Source organism: Laetiporus sulphureus, assembly GCF_001632365.1.
Source record: "Laetiporus sulphureus 93-53 unplaced genomic scaffold LAESUscaffold_11, whole genome shotgun sequence".
NCBI lineage: Eukaryota > Fungi > Basidiomycota > Agaricomycetes > Polyporales > Laetiporaceae > Laetiporus > Laetiporus sulphureus.
The window spans coordinates 384,280-401,529 of NW_024468520.1; the positions used below are offsets into that span (position 1 = coordinate 384,280).

General features: G+C 52.1%; 5 protein-coding genes across 5 annotated transcripts; 1 reads left to right on the forward strand and 4 right to left on the reverse strand.

The window, feature by feature from the left end:
• Positions 1-1,183: 1,183 nt before the first annotated feature.
• LAESUDRAFT_811506 (uncharacterized protein) lies at positions 1,184-4,588 on the reverse strand (the record flags this gene model as incomplete). Its single annotated transcript, XM_040914318.1, has 8 exons — positions 4,214-4,588; positions 3,940-4,154; positions 3,793-3,878; positions 3,589-3,739; positions 3,439-3,539; positions 3,121-3,383; positions 1,345-1,461; positions 1,184-1,293 (listed from the first exon to the last, which is right to left on the reverse strand). The coding sequence occupies exons 1-8, from the start codon at positions 4,494-4,496 to the stop codon at positions 1,184-1,186; spliced, it is 1,326 nt and encodes a 441-aa protein (XP_040766160.1). The 5' UTR covers positions 4,497-4,588.
• Positions 4,589-5,624: 1,036 nt separating this feature from the next.
• LAESUDRAFT_757655 (uncharacterized protein) lies at positions 5,625-6,116 on the reverse strand (the record flags this gene model as incomplete). Its single annotated transcript, XM_040912339.1, has 1 exon — positions 5,625-6,116. One exon carries the CDS (start codon positions 6,114-6,116, stop codon positions 5,625-5,627), a length of 492 nt encoding a protein of 163 aa, XP_040766161.1.
• A 38-nt stretch (positions 6,117-6,154) lies between these two features.
• LAESUDRAFT_649018 (uncharacterized protein) lies at positions 6,155-7,545 on the reverse strand (the record flags this gene model as incomplete). Its single annotated transcript, XM_040904148.1, has 4 exons — positions 6,155-6,516; positions 6,569-7,117; positions 7,169-7,273; positions 7,335-7,545. The coding sequence occupies 4 exons, from the start codon at positions 7,543-7,545 to the stop codon at positions 6,155-6,157; spliced, it is 1,227 nt and encodes a 408-aa protein (XP_040766162.1).
• Positions 7,546-9,662: 2,117 nt separating this feature from the next.
• Positions 9,663-10,824, forward strand: LAESUDRAFT_649268 (acetolactate synthase; the record flags this gene model as incomplete). The annotated part of the gene is made up of 4 exons (XM_040904161.1): positions 9,663-9,901; positions 9,958-10,153; positions 10,209-10,668; positions 10,721-10,824. 4 exons carry the CDS (start codon positions 9,663-9,665, stop codon positions 10,822-10,824), a joined length of 999 nt encoding a protein of 332 aa, XP_040766163.1.
• Positions 10,825-11,296: 472 nt separating this feature from the next.
• LAESUDRAFT_735975 (kinase-like protein) lies at positions 11,297-13,876 on the reverse strand (the record flags this gene model as incomplete). The annotated part of the gene is made up of 9 exons (XM_040910644.1): positions 11,297-11,314; positions 11,342-11,639; positions 11,701-12,455; positions 12,518-12,683; positions 12,739-12,817; positions 12,877-12,965; positions 13,024-13,168; positions 13,226-13,412; positions 13,466-13,876. The coding sequence occupies 9 exons, from the start codon at positions 13,874-13,876 to the stop codon at positions 11,297-11,299; spliced, it is 2,148 nt and encodes a 715-aa protein (XP_040766164.1).
• Positions 13,877-17,250: the final 3,374 nt, after the last annotated feature.

The window sequence follows — 17,250 nt, forward strand, 5'->3', positions numbered from 1 at the left end:
TTTCTGAAGGTCGCTCAAATAGGTTCTCCGTGGTGTGCCCGGGAACGTCTGTAGTCCTAGGTGGTGGCGGCAGCGGCAGTGGCAAGCGCGCAGCGCAAGGCTCAGCTTCAACTCTCACAGGATTCTTGTTGGCAGTCCACGGCCGGGTCCAGCGCTGTGCAGTGGCTCGTGCCACAGATGAAAAAGATGGCGGCTGCAAAAGAACTAGGATCCAAGGAGGACCTGCTAACGCACCTGCTGAGGTTCTCAGACCAAGTCCTGAGCGGAGATAGGAGCTGGCATCGCGGTGCTACACAAGGGGCCATGTGACAACGCCTATCATTCGTAACACTCTCTTCCTGGAATGCAGTATACTATCATTTTGCTTCTCACAATTGATTCCCACGTAGACGTTGTCGAACGTGGAGATCACCCTTCCTTGGGCCGACATTCTCGCTGTGTTGGATCACATTGGCACCTGGCGACATCGACATGTGCTTCAACAAACGATGGCGGTGGTGCGAGTTGCTTCCTCGGAAGCTGATTTGCAAATTCTGTACGAACGTCGATGAGTCATGGCATCAAGGCGTGTGCGAAAGCCGCACGACAGATTCGATATTCAAGTACATCCCGAGTCCATCGCGAGTCATTATAGTACGTACGTGGCGTATTCCAAGAAGTAATCTGACCTACGGTCCAGGATATAAGAGGTGACCTGCACTGGAACCCAGCAGATGCTTCCGCAAACGCACAAATGATCGTTCATACTTAGAAATGCGAGCACATCCGCTCGTACTCACTTTTCCGACGTCTCGAGGTTCCAAGACACTGGTTTTATGCATTGCACACAGGAAAACACGAGTAATACCTTGATTTGGTTATCAAACGCGCATTTAGCACGGTGCTAACAACGATCGTTCCAAAATATGACTGAAAAGGCTATTCATTCTACAGAACTATCAACTATTGGCTACATGGAGTACGTAACGCGAGACACTAATCTACAGGAGCAATTAGCGTTATTGTAGCATTTCAACGGCCGACAAATAATGAGTAGATGATGTAGACAGACTGGGAAGAAAGAAGACGGCTTTGGAGGGCGGGTGATGCAGCCGCTCCAAGTGCAATGCATTTCAATTTATATCACTTCAGAGGAGAATCACGGTAAGCATGCAGCATACAGCTGGTGCCTGGCCATTCTTACCTAGCGTCCAGCGGCCCGAGCTTGAAGCGCAGAGAGAGCCTGTTGGGCCGCAATGTCCATTGCAGCGCCCTTGCTCGCAGCGGTGCCTCTCCCGTACTCGAAGCCATTGACTGTGAGAAGAAGTGTCAGTTCACATAACTGAGAAGCAGGGGCTCACTCACCGAAGGCAACCGCGGTCCACATGATGGCACGTCCGGTGCCGTGCGAGGCATACTCCCACTCCAAAACGCTCGTGCTCATGTTGGCTTGAAGCCAATTGTTCAAGTTCATACGCGGGTCTAGGATCGATCACTTGTTAGTGAGCAAATAGTTATGTCCATGGAAGCGGGTGAACTACCAGCCATGGTACTGTCGCTTTGGTCCTGAGGCTCACCGATGCTGCGTTGCTCGCATCTCCCTCTCCCCACTGGCTTTTAATACTACGACAAGACGCTTTGCAGTCTGTACATCACTGCGATCGCAGTACAGAATACAGCAGAGCTGAAACTCCGGCTCTTTGGTCTCCGTAACCCTCCACCGCGATCGACACAAGTGCACAGACGAGCCACTCGGGAAGTGTCTGAAGAACATTGTGACCAGTTTTGGCGTCGTGCGGACGAAGGCGCACTGCATCCCTCGGGAAGCGGCGTTCAAACATACTGACGTATCATATTGTCGTGAGTTGTGTAGAACCCGTGTTGTTCGCAACAATACATGCAGCTCATCGCATGATGCGCATCACTAGAAGAGCAAACATCATAAATGCCCCAGAACGGAAACCTCAAGACTTCTACCGTTGCCTGAATGCACCGCATTCGTCACACGGTCCCGAGGCTTGATAGACTCAGCCGTCTCCGAGTCGATGACTAGGTCTAACGAGCATCACTTACGGCAAGTTGTATAGAAAAAAAAGATAATCGATGACGATGTCAGGATTTTTCGCTGCTCCTCAAACGATGACATGCCAAGCATTCTCTATTGACAGAATGTTTCCATCCAGTGGCAATGGCCGCAAGAGTGTCCCAGTTCGACGCCAGGCAGCATTCTGATAGCATTGGACCTTAAAGCAGTTCCCGGTCTTCCCGAAAGAACCAAACGGTTCTGTAAAATGGAGGCGTCCAGGGGCTCTGCGCCGCATCTGTGATAACCGGCGATTGGCTCTTTAGAGATTTTCTTGTGCGCCAATCTTGCAGCGGAGGTGAGCCGTTTCGTGCGTCTGGCATGTGATAATCAACAATCATGGCAGCGTCGCTCGCTGACAGAATATCAGTCCACAGTGGGAGCGTTGGTGGATTGGAATCATATCGCGTCCCATCGCCGTGTAGCAAGTCGTGCCAGACGGTCGTGTTACGGTGTTGGACGTATTTCCCCTGGATGTATGGCACGACAGGTTGTCGCTTGATGGAATTCACCGGCTGCTGAGACAATACCACGCTGTCTCCACAAGACCACTCGCATGGTCAATGACATCTACGTCGTTCCGGCGCTGTTCGTACTTAAGTCCGGTCAGCGTGGTTCCTGCCCAAGCATCATGTACGCCCCTGTGGACATCATCGATCGTCCACTCAGATAACCTCGCGCGTGTGCCAGCGCGGACATTAATGACGCAGGGTATTACGGCATTCTATATGATAGCCCGTGCGTGGACTGTATTGATTCTCCTCCACAATTCGAACTTACGGCGTCGGTTGCTAGTTCGCCGTTTGTAACTAAATCTGTTGTACAAGGAGTCTGGCCTCATCCATATAGTGTCTGGATCTCAAATGCATGGGGCGAACCAGGTAAGGTACGAGTATCGTAACAGCGTTACAGTCTCACAAGATATCCTACAGCAGATGCGGCTACCCACCGCTTGAACACGACAGCACGCATCTGTCCTACTCAAATGGTGAAGAAAAATTGGCAAGTGGTGCAGTAAATCCCCTTCACGCTACCCTGCATAGTCAAATGCATCGTACCAGAGCTGTCAGTGATATAATTCTGGTGACCCATCGGGCAGGCCCGCGGGTACACCGAATGTTCTTCACGAGTAATCGGTGGCCCACCACGTGCGGGATTGTTGGCAGCCAACTTGGCGAAGAGAGCAGTTAAGACCTTGTTGCCATGCTGCGGCTGGCCCTTGGTCGCACGGTCAATCCAGTGTTGCATCTCGGCAATGACGTTCGAGGAGAGGGCGTTCTCGGTGAGAAGCGTTATCTCGGCGTGGAGAACGTCATCGTGCCTTCACACGTGTGTCAGTGGGTGGTTGAGGCATTATACAAGAGAGTACGCCTTACAATGGTGTGAATTCCGAGAAGAGCTCCTGCAGGATGTTTTCCTGAGAGAGCTTGGCTTTGATGTCCTCGAGAGCGAGGGCTTTCAGTTCAGCCAGGTCACACTGAGAAAGCTGTGAGAATGGCTTTTGGGGGCTAGAAAAGAGGATATACCATGTCCGCGAGGCGGTACATAGATTTTGGAGAGCACAATGGTGCATACGAATCTTGTGCTTGAGGAGCTTCGTTGGCGTCGCGGTTTTGTGATTTGAGAGGCGCGAACCTGACTTCTCCAGTGAAGACGTAAAACACAAAGGCCTGCAGTCTTGAGCAGGAGACATGAGGCCAACGTAGCGTACATTATGTTCCGGTCACTAACGTGTTAAAGCAATGTTTTTGATGAAAAGTGTTCGTCCAGGCTTCTCATCTTGCTGTAGGGAAACAGTACGATTTCTCGAATCACGCTACGATGTATGAGTGAGGAGTGCGCCACATGCGTGGGCAGGAAGACTCGTGAGCACGTACATTTTCAGTCTGCATATCTGTTTTGTCGTGAGATGACATGCACACGATCTTGGTGCTTATATCATTCGCAGTATCGCTTCCGGAAGCGCACTCGTCCTCACTCTCGAGATCGCTGTCCGACGCATAGTCGTATGCATCATTGCCGACGAGTGATCCGTCCGAGGATGGAGTCTCGCACAGGCCGGTTCTACTCTCCATAACCTCTGGAGAGAAGACTATGAAACTTAGATCAGTGAATACCCGTGAGCACATGAAATCAGCCAGAGGGGCGCACGGTGGACGAAGTAATCGGACGTATTCTGCAACATGACGCTATTGGCGTAAACGGGCCGTGGCATGTCAGTCACGCCAGAAGTACGACGGCGAGAGTAAGCATAGATGGTAGCGTCATAGAACTGCCCCGTTATGAGCGTATGCCTCAAAATTCCACGTAGTTGCTCTTCTCTTGAGTTTTCAGAGGTAGGAAGGTCCGGTAGTTTGGAGGCATTTCGACGTGTGCTCTTCATAGTCCTCCTCTGATTCGCATTCATGCTAGAGCCATTGGATACACCACTCATGTCGATCACAGGTCGGGCTGACTGTGTATGAATTTGAGCTTTGAGCGTGAAACTTGATATACGATAGCTTGAGAGCCGGATGACGGCCACGGTTGTGTTGCGTGCACGCAATTGGCGCGTTCGGAAGTTATCGTCGGTCACAGTCTGAGCCACGTGCGCCGTTATTGATGGCAACATTCTCAGGATGCAAACATGGACATACAGACCCTTGGGGGACGCCCCTGCATGAGTACGTTCAATGTATTCCGCAACGTAGGTTCGGAACTGATTGCCAGTGCTTGATACTCGGGGTATTCCGGCATGCTGCACTCTACAAAGAGACACAATGCTGGAGTAGAAGGAGAACAGCAAGCAAGAGTACGCACAAGAGTAATGCACGCAGCAGGTTTGAGGATAGTGACACGTCCGTATACCCAGTGCGCGTACGACACAAACACTGCGTTTAGTGTTGGCAGAATTCCTGAAGAGAGCAGCAAAGAAAGTAGTAAGTTTGATGTGCGAACGTGGACTCAGTTTCTTCCAGGTACTTACCCTGGATCCAGTGCAACGACAGCATACAACTGTGGACGCGGTCACGCCTGGTGTGAGGTGTCTCTAGTGTCACGAGGGCGCGTTTGACGATGGGCTCCTAGTACGCGCGTCAGGGGACTCAGGGCATGCCAGACTCCTGTATGCTGCTCAAAAGGTCAACCGGCTCACGCCCAGCGGGAAGGAGTATATTATGGGTTGTAGTAGTGTAAGAGAATGAAGAGCAACCTATGTACATAGCATAAGAATAGTTTACACTGAATTTAAGATGAGGGAGTTGCGGCGCAGGTGTGCGACGCTAAGTCCTAAAAGACGGAGGAGGCAATGCCAAGTCCATCGAGCATCGGAATGTAAAGTAACGTTGACGCGACGGCGTGTTCGTCACGTCTTCGAGGGGACGCGGGTCGTACGACTCGGAGTGGACGACGGGATCGTTTTGTCGACAGCCGCGTGAGCAGGTTGAGGCTCGGCGGCGTGCATGACCGTGTTCGTGCGCATTAGGTGCCGAGTAAGCGCGCTCAGTATTGCCGTACAATGCCGGACCTAGCATGAATTGCAAAAGTGATAGCGCGTGGTATTGGCCTAGAAAGCATGGTACTATCAGACGAGATAGTAAGAGTGTGCGCCCTCGTAAAAAGGGAAAGGACCCTTCATAGCAGTTTCGTCCCACTCTCGTCGACAGAGCTCCATCTTCTCCTTCGCACTCTCCAACTGCTCGGGCCTGACGGATCCGTCGTTCAGGCACCCAATTACGTCATGCAGTCTGTTCACATTGCGCTCGTACTCCGCCTGAGCTTCAGTTTCCTCACAGTGCGCCGTGATCTCCTTTGCGGTGAAGTCGATTGGACAGGGGCTGTCTACGATGCTGCTCCATCTCTCCTGCAGACTGACCAGGAGACCGCGAAGATCCAATGGGCCATCGGCGACGCAGCGCGTGATGAACGGCACCAAGAATTCCAGTGCTGTGCAATGAGGGAGGGCCCACACATTGGCCCGCAGAGGGTCCCACGAGGGAACGATCTGCATGTACAACCTGTGCCGACACGCGTAGCGATGTTGTATGCGGATATATTCTTGTTTCTCCGGCGACATTGCGTCGAAATTGTCGGGCCATGGTGGCATCGAGCCGTCTACCGGTATCGGGACCACTCCCTCTGTGTACGCCACTGCTGTGGGGACACCACATTGCATGCAGAAAGGGAGATAGTCGCCCCCTGCCAGTCAATCACATGGTGAACATAGGCTAGGCCCTCGGGCGGGACGATAAGGTTATTGAGTGAGAGGTCCGGGTGATTGAGCACTGGGGCCGTCATGGCGGGGTCGGAGGGAATGATGAAGGGAGCGATGCGAATGCAGGTGTTCAGCAGACAGCGCAGCAAAGGGATGTCGCTGGGGTTCGGCTTGACAAGCGGGGACGAGAAATCGACGACGGTGTCCATTGCACGCAGTTGGAGCTCCGCAGCACTCTTGATCATACTTTGCATATCCGGCCCTGTACGATCATATCAGAACAACTGCACTGTTGGTAGAGCCAGAGAACGTACACGGTCCGCGGTCAGCATCCACATTGCCATAGCCTGCACGCCACCATTCACGATTTGCAGTCGGCCCAATCCGATATTTGGCGGCCAGTTCCCGATTCAGCTCGGCAGGATAACAGTCATCATCTGTATACAGAGGACGGCTGCGCTCGTCGCCGTCCGGCGCGTCTTCTGCAAAGTACAGAGACCCATTGTGAGAGAAATTCTGGCGAAGCAACGCCCATTCTAGCTCAGCGATGCTCTGCAAGGCTGCACCAGCGGTCTCGCCCTGGATTGCAGGCCACCGAGGATATAACGGAATGCCTGGTGCGTACTCCAGAATGATGTACGGCGTCTGTGCGGGATTGTTGTATGACGCCTTCCACGCAAGAACCTTAGGAGGAAGGGGCACATTGCGAGAGCGATTGTTAATCCACCTCTCGCGAACGTAGCACATGGTGGCAGCCTCGCTGGCTATCGTTCGCTCAACGTTGCCTATGAGCGGCAAAGGAATACGGGCGACTACCTCCGCTCCATTGTCGAAACGGAGCAAGAAGATTCTGTTGAAAGACCCTGAAGACAAACTAAGCGACATGCCATAGACCAGCCAGTGAGGCGGCACACCTTCTCCTATTTTCACCCATGATGTACAGTGCTGAGCATCCACACTGTTGCACGCCACATGTTCAAGAGCGTCGGGGTTGAACGGAGCAGATCGGACTTTGTGTTCTGCGAGGACACGAGGATATGAGGAGGGGTGGCGTATATCAATGAAAGGACTGGTAGATACGCAGCTCGTCGTTGCAGAGCCAACGATTCGACGAGCTAGTGAATAGTGTCTCGGTGTCAGGGCGCGACGAGGGTGTGAGATGGAGGTGACGGAGGCTACGAAGACGTATACCGGGATGGAAGTTTAGCTGATATGCGAATCGCCAAAGATGTCTAGCACGACTCGGAATGCACACTGTTTGAGGGAATCGGCAGGCGCGGCTTGCCAGCATGGCAACGGAACGGTGCGATTGTGGTCGAACCTTCCTGGGTGTCAATTGCGAAACGTCGAACAAGGCAAGAATTCCCGCTACGACAGTAGTGGGTCTTGTCGATTTGAAGCTCACAAGGCTCTCTGCGAAAATTAGCGATCGGCGGCACACACCTCCTTGGCTCCTACCGTATTTTTCGTGTGCTCATCTCTGTTCACTCATGTCGCGAATCGCTGTGCACGGATCCTATGCTGGGATTCCAGCATCTATCCTTGTCGATGCTTCTCGGGAACGCTCGTGCATATGCGTTCAATAATTTCAACGCCACTCCTTCCAAGCGTGCACGCTACCACCGCATGGATACGACCGACTGAACGCGCTCACTCCGCTATAATGCTCCTTGCCTTTCCCATTTTCTATCTATGTGTACCGTTACTGTTCATCTTCGTTTCTTTTCTCTCTAACGTATATACTCACCCTAACCGTTTAATTCCTCTTCTCGTAATCTATATGTTCCTGTTCTTTCTAATCTGCATGCTCCTCTCGCCTTACATTACTGTTCTTTGTAATCGCTCCTTCTAATTATCTCCTTCTCCTCGTGTAATACTACTCGTTTTCCACCACCACTTCACCTGCGAGCGAACTCACCGCGCTTCCGAAATCGTTCCTTCCTGTTAAGCGCCCGCACTGGCTAAATAACTGCGCTCGTCGTAGCGGGCGCTGCCGGCGCCGGCCCTACCACCTTATAAGATAGCATCATATGTCCGTTGTAGACTCAGGGGCAGAGGCCCACGGGTGATTTCGCGCCAGTGGCGCCACAGGAGAGTAGGATGAGCCTATGAGGAGCACCTCCTTCACCATACGGGCCCGACGGCCTCATTGTTGCATTCGACTCGTCAAGTTGAGGGCCGTGAAGGCGTTAGTGCCACAGCAACTTGCAACAACTGGACTAGCGGGATTCGACACGAACTGCCAATGAGCCTTGAGGAGGTCAGGGTACTTGTCGATGCCAGAAATCACTCTCTAAAGCGATTGGCTCGACGGATTCCATAATCTGTGCGCTCCATGTTATAAGCAAATGCACGCAACTAGCTGCGCGATACAGCTTAGACTTCCGACGTGATGACCGTCGCATAAGGGACATGCACGCCGGCTGTGGCTGACGGTCTCTCAGGCTGGATCGCGATCCCTCACGTTCCTCATCTGCTACCTCGCATTGACGTCGTTCAGATGAGTAACTTCTTCAAGCCACTTCGTCGTCGTGCAGCTGACGGGTTTGGCAATTGACAAAATTCAAAACAAGCAACCAGGTCATTAACGACGAAGACCACTGTCCAAGCGCTGGTTCGTCGGAGACGCGAACACGGAGAGAGAAATCTTCAAGTTCTTGCGTATAGCGGCCTCGTCACTGAATACGTCGTTGAAAACTCGAGCAAACACCCCGACCAAAATATCGGGGTCGAGCGGTTTGATGCCGTAAGGCGTGCTACTCTAGAATCTTCAAAAGTAACATATTGTGATGTCCGTCTTAGTAATGAAACATCAACAGAAATTCTTCAAAAGGGGGACGGAGGTTCGGGGCAAGAGGCAGACCGATGTGTCACATCCACGCGGAGTTTGCTGGACTCAAACGCGGAAGTTTTAATTCAGTAATATCTCGCAATGTAAAATCGAAACATCAATATTGGTGAAGTGTAAATGAGCAAACTAGAGAATGTGCGCAAGGCTCAAATTGGAGTGGCACTCTGGACTGCCAAATCGAGTAATAAGTCTACCATAAATGGTAGCTTCGGTGCCACGATGCTCTGCTCGCACGCTGTGGCATTTCTATCATAAATCCCGGTTAAAAGGTACATAAATATATACAAATCATGTGTAGTCCACCCTCCCTCTGCAAGCCTCAAACTTCAAAGCTTCAAAGCTTCAAGCTTCAAGCTAGCCTCAATTGCAGAACTATGGCCCAAAGTAAGACCAGTTAGACTTGGCTCGGCGAAAGCCGAGAGTCGCAGCTCACGTGAGTCACTGAACTTGACTCGATCGTACAGGGAAATCGGAAGGCGCGAACGGCTCTCCCTCCTGCTTCCCTCCATCCCATCATGATCCCTACTGCAGCCCGCAGGGGCTTTGCAGCAAGGCGGATGCTCAAGCCGCGGTGCTTCTCCTCATCAATGTGCAGACGCTCAGCCGACGAACCTGCGCCGAAGCCACCACCTCCCATTGATGATTCCACCTCTGCGTTGGACTACAAGCGGCGAACGACCTTGCAGCACCGTCCGCCACCCCTCCCGGCCATGGACTTACGTCCGAGGACAGCGGAGGAGGCTGTCACGAATATCCTCTACAACACGCCGCCGCCGAGCTTGCAGCCATTCAAGAAGTACGTCCGACGTGCTCGCGGCTCCCTTTGCCCAGGACACTGATATTCCGAGCTAGGCATGTACTGAACTGCCTTGTTCAGAACGAGCCGGGAGTGTTATCTCGCGTGTCGGGTATTCTGGCAGGCCGTGGATTCAACATCGACTCCTTAGTTGTGTGTCGGACTGAGATTCGGGACCTGAGTCGGATGTGCATCGTCCTCCGCGGCCAGGACGGTGTCATTGAACAGGCACGCAGGCAACTAGAAGACTTGGTGCGAAACTAGTCTATTGTCTCCAATTGTCTCCCACTCACCGTTCCATGCACAGGTTCCCGTGTGGGCCGTGCTTGACTACACGGATACACACTGCATCGAACGCGAGCTCCTCCTTGTCAAAGTCTCCATCCTCGGTCCCGAATACGTGGAGGAGCAGCTGCAAGGCGGGCCCACTCACGAGCCCCGAAGAAGCATCTCGTCCTCGCTCGCCCTATCTGCCGAGCACAACGCCGAAAAGCTAGAGCGAGAGATGACGCTCGTGCAAAACTTTGAGCGCGGCGCGCGCCCAGAACAAGAGGCGCAGGTCCCCCCGCCGCTCACGCCAACGCAGGCGCTGCACCTACGCAGCGACAACCTGAACGCCGTGTCTGTGCTATCTTCGCAGTTTGGAGGGCGCATCGTGGACGTGAGCGAGAACAGCGTGATCGTGGAGATGTGCGGCAAGACGAGCCGCGTGGAGGCGTTCTTGGCGCTGCTCAAGCCATTTGGTATCCTGGAGGCTGCTCGGACTGGTGAGTCTAACGATGATGTCCGCCGTCCGGGCTTACTGACTTGAATGGACAGGTCTTATGGTAATGCCGCGTACACCCATTGCCAGAGCACCTGAGAGCAGCGATGAAGCTGAAGACGGTGCCGGCGTGGACGCCAGCCTCCTCCCTCCTGGCTAAGCTTCAGCACACAGTGCCATGTGGATGGTATCTAACGCTCAAAAGTATCTACCGTATATACTCTGTATTATTCCGGGTTTTGGATAACCATGCAGGACAATCAGGGGTGTGGGCAAAACAACGACAATCGTATGTGCGAATGCTACGAATACATGGTTGCAAGTAATGATAACACTATGAGAGTACAATGTTGTACGCCGTGTCCGACAATAGCAACGTCCCGATTCCAATAGATATCAGATAAACCACCAATTATTATCTTTCGAAAAAAAAACGTCATGTCCGTATACGAGAGGTAGAAGCGCCGCGTGCGTATTTCGTTCGCGCAGACGCAGAAGTAGGAGATGGCGCAGGTGCAGGCGCGGTACCTGCGTGCATGATTAAAGCTTCCCGTATCTTGCGTATCCACAGAGTCGCCATTGAGGAGCTTGCAACACGAAACGTATGCGATTTGGCGGCCTAATAACGACCATCATAAGCTCTGGCAGATCTATGAGTGACTGGCGTCAACGCTTACCGTCACTACAACAAACTCCCGGTCGCCCTTAGGTTCTACACTGCTTAATTTCTGACGGCCGTCTTTCTCCGTCTCCTTCTCCAATGGTCGCATATGTAGCTCAGTCCTGATCTTATAAGCGCGCCCTGGCTTGTGTTTGAGGCAAAGCAGCCGATGATTCGTCAACACCAGTTCCCGAGACTTGATCTTCCTCGGCGTAACGGCCATCGCAAACAGTCGGCTAGCCCGTCGCTTCGGCCCGGTCTCTTCCACACTCGAGTTGAACAGGATAGTTTCATTGGGTAACAACAGTGAGGTCCTGCGAAAATTGTCAGACATCCCGTCCACCAGCAAACTCAACCTCCACTTTATTTACTCACAAGTCTGAATCCGCAAGCATACCGTTGCCCACCAAGGGCGTTTGGTCGCGACTCCGTCCCCGATCGATCCCGCTTGTCTCCATCGCTGCCCCAAGCTTTTCGACTGCACTTCCATCTGAGGAGCTGGTTGCAGAGCCTGTAGAGCACGAGTCCACGACTGCCTCCTTGGACGCAGGCACATCAATAGGGTGCGCCTTCACGACCGACGGGACGCCCGGGACATCGAGGATAGGATGGCCGCCAGTCGGCAACTCGTCATCATCAGAGACGGCAGTCCTTGCCGAAGGCATGCCTGTGAAGCGGACCGTCGAAGTGTCAGACTTGTCGACACGCGTCATGAACTTTGGGGTATCGTCCGCATCCCCATTGTTGTGATCAAGGTTGGGTGGGAACGCGTACGGACGCTGCTCGCCCATCGGTCCCTCCTCCTCTGAATAGACATTGCCATTCGTGAACCTCGCTCCAGAACCAAATAAGAAGGAGGTCTCCTCATCAGTTGCCCATGGAATTCCCTCATCTATGGTTCCGTCTTGATTGCCAACCAAGCTGTCCCAGGCCGTGCCGCAGTCCATACTTGAGCCATTAGAGTATGCTTTCGGCTGCTTCTTGAAGAGCCCAGGCTCTAGAGGTGGTACTGGGTCCGTCCACAGAGTGCCCCAATTGATCGAAGCGAAGAAGGGATGTGAACGGAGCGCCTGCATGTCATACTCACTCCCAAGAGGACCTGCACCCAATCGCTTCGCGGGATCCCGCACCTACAACCACCGAGGGTTCATTAGCAATTGCAACCGATGCACTGGCGTTCGGGAGGACACACAAGCAACCTCTGGACCAGGTCCTTCGCCTGTTCATCAAAGCCCTCGGGAAAAGAATAGTCGAGCTGCTTGATTTTCTGGAAAGTCAGATATTCCGACAGGCCCTGGAACGCAAATCGTCCTGTAATCATTTGATAGACGATGCAGCCCAAGGCCCAGAAATCGGAGCTGTGACATAAAGATAAGCCATCGGATGTGATATCGACACCGATAATCAACACACCTTTCGCTCGTCTCGCCGTCTTCGAGTAACTCCGGCGATATATATTGTGCCGTGCCCACAAATGTCTTCGCGCGTTCGCCTGGAAGCCAATCAGACACACCGTATCAAATTGGCACGTGTCGGCAGAGAGGGACCGACCTCCCGAGCCCAGAACTTTCCCCGTTCCAAAGTCTGTGATCTTGATCCGGAAGGCGTCATCCAATAGCAGGTTCTCGGGCTTGAGGTCACTGTACGGCAACGGGATACCTTCAGCATAACAACAGGCACGATAGAAAATCAGCTTACCGATGGATCACGCCTTGCGAGTGCATGTACCCTAGCGCATCGACTAGTTGTGCGGCATAAACGCGTGTGCACTCGGTAGAGAGCGAGCCCAGATTGGATATTCGCGACTGGAGTTCCCCATTAGGGGCCAGATCCAGGACGAAGTCTGCGTCGAGTGAATTTCAGGACACTTTGAGAAGTCAAATTTGGACAGAGGACTGACATAGATCTGTTTGATCCTGAAATGCAGAGTGCAGCCGCACAATCCCCGGGTGAACAGCACCAAGCTTTACCAGCGCGTTCTTCTCCGCCATGGCTGTCTGCACCTTTGAGTACTTCTTGAGATGGTTCTTATTGATAATCTTGATGGCAAATTCTTCCCCGGTCGCTTTGTGCCTGACGTGCACGACCTACATGAGATACGACATGAAGGCATCCGCAGGATAGGACGTGAACAACTCACTTCGGAATATGAACCCTCTCCAAGCAGCTCGAGAAACCAGAAGTCATCCGCACATGCGCTGGCGCGCCCACTGGCAGAGCTGCTGCGCGACGTAGAGTGAGGGCGGGATGGCGGTCTTAGGTCGCCTTCTGCCTCCGCAAGACCTAGCTCTCGCGCAAGGTATGCTGGCGGTCTCGATCCACGCGGGGTAGTGGGTGACTGTGGGCTCCTTGAGCGCGCAGCGTTACCCGGTGATGAGAAGTTACGGAGAGGACGCGGACGGTGACGAGGAGTCTGCACAGTCAAGTCCGAAGTAGAACTGGAGCTGGACGAGGACGATATGACGGAAGCATTTCGACTAAGGTCCGCGAGTGATGGGGTATTTTGCGCAGACGGGTCCTGCTCCGGCGACGAAGGAGGAATCGCCACCATGCGAGGAGGGGAAAGGAGAATGAAACGGAAGGAGAGACGGGACGTTTGGCGAAGGAGAAAAGGCCACGGAAATGCTGCGAATTAAGTCTGACGGGACTCGGTGGGACGGGCCCAGGCCTGTGCAACTGTCGGCGATTAAATCCCACGTCATTTATATATACGGTTGCACGCAACGACGCCAGGGTTTTCAAACTCAGTGGCAGCGGGCCTAGAATTTGTGCGCCATATCATCGCTCGGGTCCGTCGCCTCGAGCTGCGACTTTTGCAGCTGCAGCATCGCCGTCAGTTGGCCAGCACGCGCATCTTCCTCCATCCTTTCGTGCCATGCACCACGTTTGCTCCTTGCACCTCCTTAGCAACCGTCTGCGGCGACCAAACACTGAGGAGTCCGTGATTCCGACGGCCGTGGGCGATAGCGCCGACCGTGCAACCTCCTGGGAAGCAGTGCTGTATTTATGACAGTGCCCCCACGCATGCCCGTTTTGCTCTGACCCCAGGTTCCTTATTACGTGTATTGCGGCTGATCCGAATCGTGCTCTGCTCGGAGCGCCATGTGCACCAGCCGGAGGTGTGAACTGCAAGTCGCAATGCCGGTCAGTGGATCTTGTTGAGCCATCTTTGCGCATCTTACGCGACTCAACTTCAAGTTTTTCACGCGGCCCCTCGCGGAGGACCCCTCCCGTTCGGAACGGGTTTGCAGGCCCTCGTTCAGTCTTCAAAGCTCACTTCCCTCGAGGCATAATCCTCGGACGCTCATACGTTGTTCTTTCAGGCATCGACACGTAGGGACACCCTGCATACCTACCCGTCAAAGCGACTGATCGTCTAATAGCGGTCCCATGACGATACCTGAAGGCGCCACCCGTCGACGACACGCTCGCTTCCATCAAGCGCCTCACGGTGTGACGTGCTAACTCACCGGCTGTGATTGTCCTCTTCATGCGGGGTACGTCAATGACTCAATACGTTCTGTGGGGCCCCGCATCCGCTAGAAGCCTGCGAAGCCCTCGAGCAAGATTGGCTCGGTGTGTTGATCCTCGGATTCCGTTTCAGTGTCCTTCGCTTGGGAGACCCGATGGTGGCTCTGCATCTTGGTCCGTGCTTGTCGCCCTCCCTGAAACCGGCTCTCATCCGGAGTCTTCAGACATTCGTGCACTGCTTCACACTCTACTGCGACGCGTGTTGATCCCCAAGGCTTCCTTGAGGACCGTTTGGCGCTACGTTGACATGGCATGGTCAGGTGTCCCAGGCATTTGGGAGACAATCGACGTCGCATTACCGCCGCTGATCAATAGTGCGAGAAAGGGTACACGTAGAATGTCAATCTGGTCATCAACAATGCGTCAGGCAGCGCCTGTGCGTCCGTGCTCTTCGTCAAAGACACTCTCCTCGTCAAACCTTAGAGCTATGTGACAGCTCAGGAGATTCTGTACGGGATGTAAGTGTTTCACGTGCAAACAAGATGTCGTACTAAGTAGTGATCCAACAGCAGATGGCAAGTACGTATTGACCAAAGACAACGTATGGTGTACTTCGTGCATAAAACTAGTAAACGGACGTGAGCGCTGAGCGGCGCTGGACCTTGAAGCTTGAACCTTGATGCTAAGCTTGAGCTTGAGGCGTGGGCCGAAGTCGCTATTCCACTCAAACCCCACTGACCGTTGTTGTCGCATGCGGCGTTAGACGCGATCAGATGGCATGGCATCTCGACTTTCGATAGCGTTCATCCTTTCTATCATCGTCAGTGAGAGATTCGTTCTCTAGCGCTATGCTCCTTAAGCTCTTGGGCCAAGCCCCCCCCCTCTTGACACTGTAGACACGGTGAGTAACAAGGTCAGAATGGCTTCCTCTGGAGTAGGCAGTGGTGCGCCGTCCTTGAATATGCAGAGAAGGTCTCGCATCGCAGCCTTTGCGGAAAGCGTGATAGCTGAAAGATACCATTACCATGCCTCAAGATGCTCCGTAAAAGGTATGCGAGTCCTCTCCTGTATGTCCGAGCAGTTGCTCACCTGGATGCCTAGACATGCTCACATTCGCATCCTCAAGACTTGCTGATCGTCCATGCTTGAATTCCTCCTTCATTACCGATAGCACTACAAGAGAGAAGGCACTGGCACTCCATGAGCTCATCCGCAGAAGTACCTGGGGGTTGTGAACCACTCACATCTGTGCCTGTCTTACATACTCGAGAAGCGCCGGCTGTCGCCGGCAGCGACCTTGTGACTGAAGGTGATGAGTGAAAATGAGGCAGTTCCACCTATTCCATGCTATACAAGCCACATCAGCTATATTCATTGGTCTGTACATATGTCATGCTCAACTGAAATCTTGATCAGATGTTGTGGATTTTCAGTTCGAGCAGTTCGTTCTACTTACCTTTCATTTTATCTATCGAGGAAATCAAGTACATTCAAGGTTTTCATTGATGGTTGTGCTCCGAATTCAATTGAAGATGACTTATGTGCCTTAATATAAGTACAAATATTGTGGGCAGTCACACTACTACCCATACTGTCCATTGTGTGACTAGAATTACATATGTGATTCTCTGTTTAGCACTTATACAACCAGTTCTTTCTCATTTGGTATCGTAACAAATGTTTCATCTGTGGATCTGTCAGCTTCAGTTTGTTGCTGGGATGTAGTCAATATGGAGTAAGTGCATGCCTCGAAACTTCCAATGATTTTTGATTTTATCCGCAATTGATGACATGGTGGTGTCTGTTCAATTTTTTTATGCCGATATCTTTTTTCTTTAGTTCAGAAACCGATGTCCATTTGCCTAACCTTGGAATGGTGTCTTCTGGCTTTATCCTTCTAGTGGGATATGGTGTTCATGGTATCTCTACCCAGAACTCTGATCTCCCACCTGAGTGCCCTGATTTGTGCTTCGAGAAAAGTGACTTCATTTGCATGCTGCCTTTCTCTTTCCTTCACTGGGTGAAACAATCAATAATTTGAGGTGAAAGATGATAAAGGTATTGAAGAAAAAGTTCAAATCTTTTTAGCATTTTTACTGTCAATTTGTGTTAAAAGGATTCAAAATACTTTTAACATCTTTTCTTGTTAAAGATGATGAAAAGATTGGAAAAAGTTTGGATGACATATTAGCAATCATTGTTTCCATCATTTGACAATTTTTTAGACAAAGTTATGATAAAAAGTTTCAAAATCTTTTTTCATTCTTTTGTCATTAAAGATAATGCACATACTGTGACCATGTCACATCATTATCATTCTACACTAAGCTAACATTGGAATATAAAGGTTAATACTTAGGTTCAAATGTTAGTACTATCTCTTGAAGCCTTAGTACTAGCATAGTATTGATCTCTACATCTTAGCACTAGCATAGTACCAGCACTAGCATAGTA